The sequence below is a fragment of the Portunus trituberculatus genome, chromosome 34, assembly GCF_017591435.1.
Source record: "Portunus trituberculatus isolate SZX2019 chromosome 34, ASM1759143v1, whole genome shotgun sequence".
Taxonomy (NCBI): Eukaryota; Metazoa; Arthropoda; class Malacostraca; order Decapoda; family Portunidae; genus Portunus; species Portunus trituberculatus.
The window spans coordinates 5551817-5554833 of NC_059288.1; the positions used below are offsets into that span (position 1 = coordinate 5551817).

At 44.1% G+C, this 3017-nt stretch overlaps 1 protein-coding gene across 1 annotated transcript in view; it reads right to left on the bottom strand.

The window, feature by feature from the left end:
* Window positions 1-235, bottom strand: part of LOC123512719 — a 22099-nt gene extending 21864 nt beyond the window's left edge. Inside the window, exon 1 of the mRNA XM_045269275.1 lies at window positions 82-235. Within this exon, the coding sequence (XP_045125210.1) occupies window positions 82-130 (49 nt within the window). The 5' untranslated portion in view covers window positions 131-235. The remainder of the gene's footprint in view (window positions 1-81) is intronic.
* Window positions 236-3017: the final 2782 nt, after the last annotated feature.

A 3017-nucleotide genomic window follows, 5' to 3' on the forward strand; every position in this document is an offset into this window, starting at 1 on the left:
CATATCCTCGCGGCGCAACACAGAAAAGTCACGGAAACATACACACAGACACACAGACAGACACACACATCTGAGTGTTACCTGCTACGGCGGACGCCACGAGGGCGGTGAAGAGTAACACGGAGCGCATCTGGGCGACTCACACTGTCACAGGACAGGTCTAGTCGGCACTCCACTGGCTGCCGGAGATCTCCGCCGCCACCTTTATATACCTCTGCCGCTCACCCAGGGCACAGTCAAGAGTGTGGTGCTCCCCCCTCCCCACCCCACACACACGACCCTTGGCTGACCCTCTACTCTTATCGTTCACCGGGGGCCGTTTCGCTCAGGTTGATGCTATAGCTTTGAAAGTGGTACCAAATGAAAGCTAATAAAATTTTCTTGCTTATGGTGTCAAACACATGAACACCTGTGTAAATTTTAACTAATTTTAATGCACAAACATACATATTTTTGATGCACAAACATGCATATTACATTGATATGCAAATTAATGGATATTTTTGAATGCACAAACATACATATAACAATAATATGCAAATTAAACTAACTACAGGTAAAGACAATGGTGATACACAAGTACAATTACGTCTGTGTCTTGAGATGAGAAACTTAAAAAAACTCAACGTGGTACGTAGTATGACAGCACTGCCCTGACACAAATATTGTGTAAGAAACTGTCAGATAGGATGTCACTAACACATGTATTGTCACTTGTTCAATGTGGCTTTCTTGAAACTGTCAAATTTGTTCCTGTGGTACTCCACAACTTGTAGTAAGCTGCTTCTCTGCTCTGGGTCAGTTGTGATCTGAGTCGCGAAGTCACTCATCAGTTTCACACCTCTCTCAGCCACATCATTGGTCACTTTCACTGACTTTACAAACTTCTGTGCATTCCTGTAGCTGTCATTGCCTTCCCAGGTGTCAGCAGGAGTAGTGAGCTAGTCACATTCCACCCCAAGAGCATCAAACAGAAAGTGAGACTCTGGCCCTACCAGGTCTGTGAGAACTGTAGCTGTGTTGATGACAGGAAACACTGGCTTGCCTTTCCTGTAGCTATCAGGTTTTTCTGTTTCTGACAGCTTGATTGCGAGCTTCTCCTTTGCAGACTTGGTCATGCTGTCATGTGAGCTGAACAAAGCAAATGTCACCAGTTCGTGGGTCAGATACCAGCGGTGGTTGTTCATTTCCTTGAGAACAGAGGTCGCCAGTTCATAGTCATGCTCCTTGTATTGCAGCATGTACTTCATAAGCTGGAGGTCATGGATAGGTGCGTCAGCAGCAGATGTGGTAGTCACCCAGTGGCTGGTGTAGAATAAGGACAGGAACTTATTCATCCTCTTCAGCTTGAAGACAGTGTTCTTGTTGTATTTGAGTTCCTTAGAAAACATGAGCATCTTCATATAGTAAATGTTTCTGGCCATCCAGCGTGCCTGGTGAATGGCACCTGGCTTGGCCCAGTGGATACCTTGAGGAGGTTCCTCACCAAGGAGGATCAGGCACAGCTCTGCCACCTTTCTGTAATCTGCCCTCGGACTTGCTTCCTCAAGGAAATTGCTTACGACTGCAATTGTACTTATCTTCTTCTGTTTCAAGTCTTGTTCAACTAGGCCCAGAACTCTTGGGCAGTCCTTATCCAACTTGTCCCACTTCTCTTTCACATTGATGAACATTGGGTTGTTATGACCCTTGACCTTGCTGAACACAGGTGTTCATGTGTTTGATACCATAAGCAAGAAAATTTTATTAGCTTTCATTTGGTACCACTTTCGATGCTATAGCATCAACCTCTGGGAAGCTACAATGAAAACAAGGACATAATATCCCGAATTTTGCAGCGTTTTTTAAAAACGTCACCAACAAAATGACATACATGGCTCTTGAGGCAGGCATAGCCAAGGTCCAAGATCGAAATAACTGGTATATTCATTTAATTTAGACCTCGGAGAATGGGAATAACATCAGTCTGCAGTTTGTGTGTGTGTACCACACACACACACACACACACACACACACACACACACACACACACACACACACACACACACACACACACACTTCTAAACTTCTTAAAAATTACATGTATAAGAAAAAGTAACAAAAACTGAGGAATCTGTGTGTGTGTGTGAGAGAGAGAGAGAGAGAGAGAGAGAGAGAGAGAGAGAGAGAGAGAGAGAAGCATTGAGGAAATTGTTTATTGGGCCAATATGGGGAACCTTGACTCTCTCTGTCTCTCTCTCTCTGTCTCTCTCTCTCTCTCTCTCTCTCTCTCTCTCTCTCTCTCTCTCTCTACAACGTAATATTATTCTCTATCACAATCCTTGACCCTTTCCTCTATGGTTAGATATAAATAAGTTTTCAACAGATATCACCTGCCCTCTGACCTCTTCCCCTCCCTCTCCTCCTCCCTCTCCCTCTCCCGCTCTCCCCCCACTCCCTCTCTAATCATTTGCGTAATTTCTAAGAGTACTCTAATATTCAAATGGATACTCAAAATTATATAATATTTATTCTTGTGTAAACAAAAAAAAGATTATCATTCCACTTCAGAGAGAGAGAGAGAGAGAGAGAGAGAGAGAGAGAGAGAGAGAGAGAGAGAGAGAGAGAGAGAGAGAGAGAGAGAGAGAGAGAGAGAGAGAGATTGGGTATGAGTTACTATCTGCGTACAATGACTCACTCACTCACTCACTCACTTATTCACTCACATTTCATTAACTCTTTCCTCCTTTCCTGATATGAGTTTTTTTTTTAAGTTCCCCCCTCTCTCTCTCTCTCTCTCTCTCTCTCTCTCTCTCTCTCTCTCTCTCTCTAGTCACGTGTTACACTTATGATTGATGTGTGTGTGTGTGTGTGTGTGTGTGTGTGTGTGTGTGTGTGTGTGTGTGTGTGTGTGTGTGTGTGACTGGTTAGCTTGTTATCTTCATCCATTTATCCTCCCTCCTCTACCTCTCTCTCTCTCTCTCTCTCTCTCTCTCTCTCTCTCTCTCTCTCTCTCTCTCTCTCTCTCTCTCTCTCTC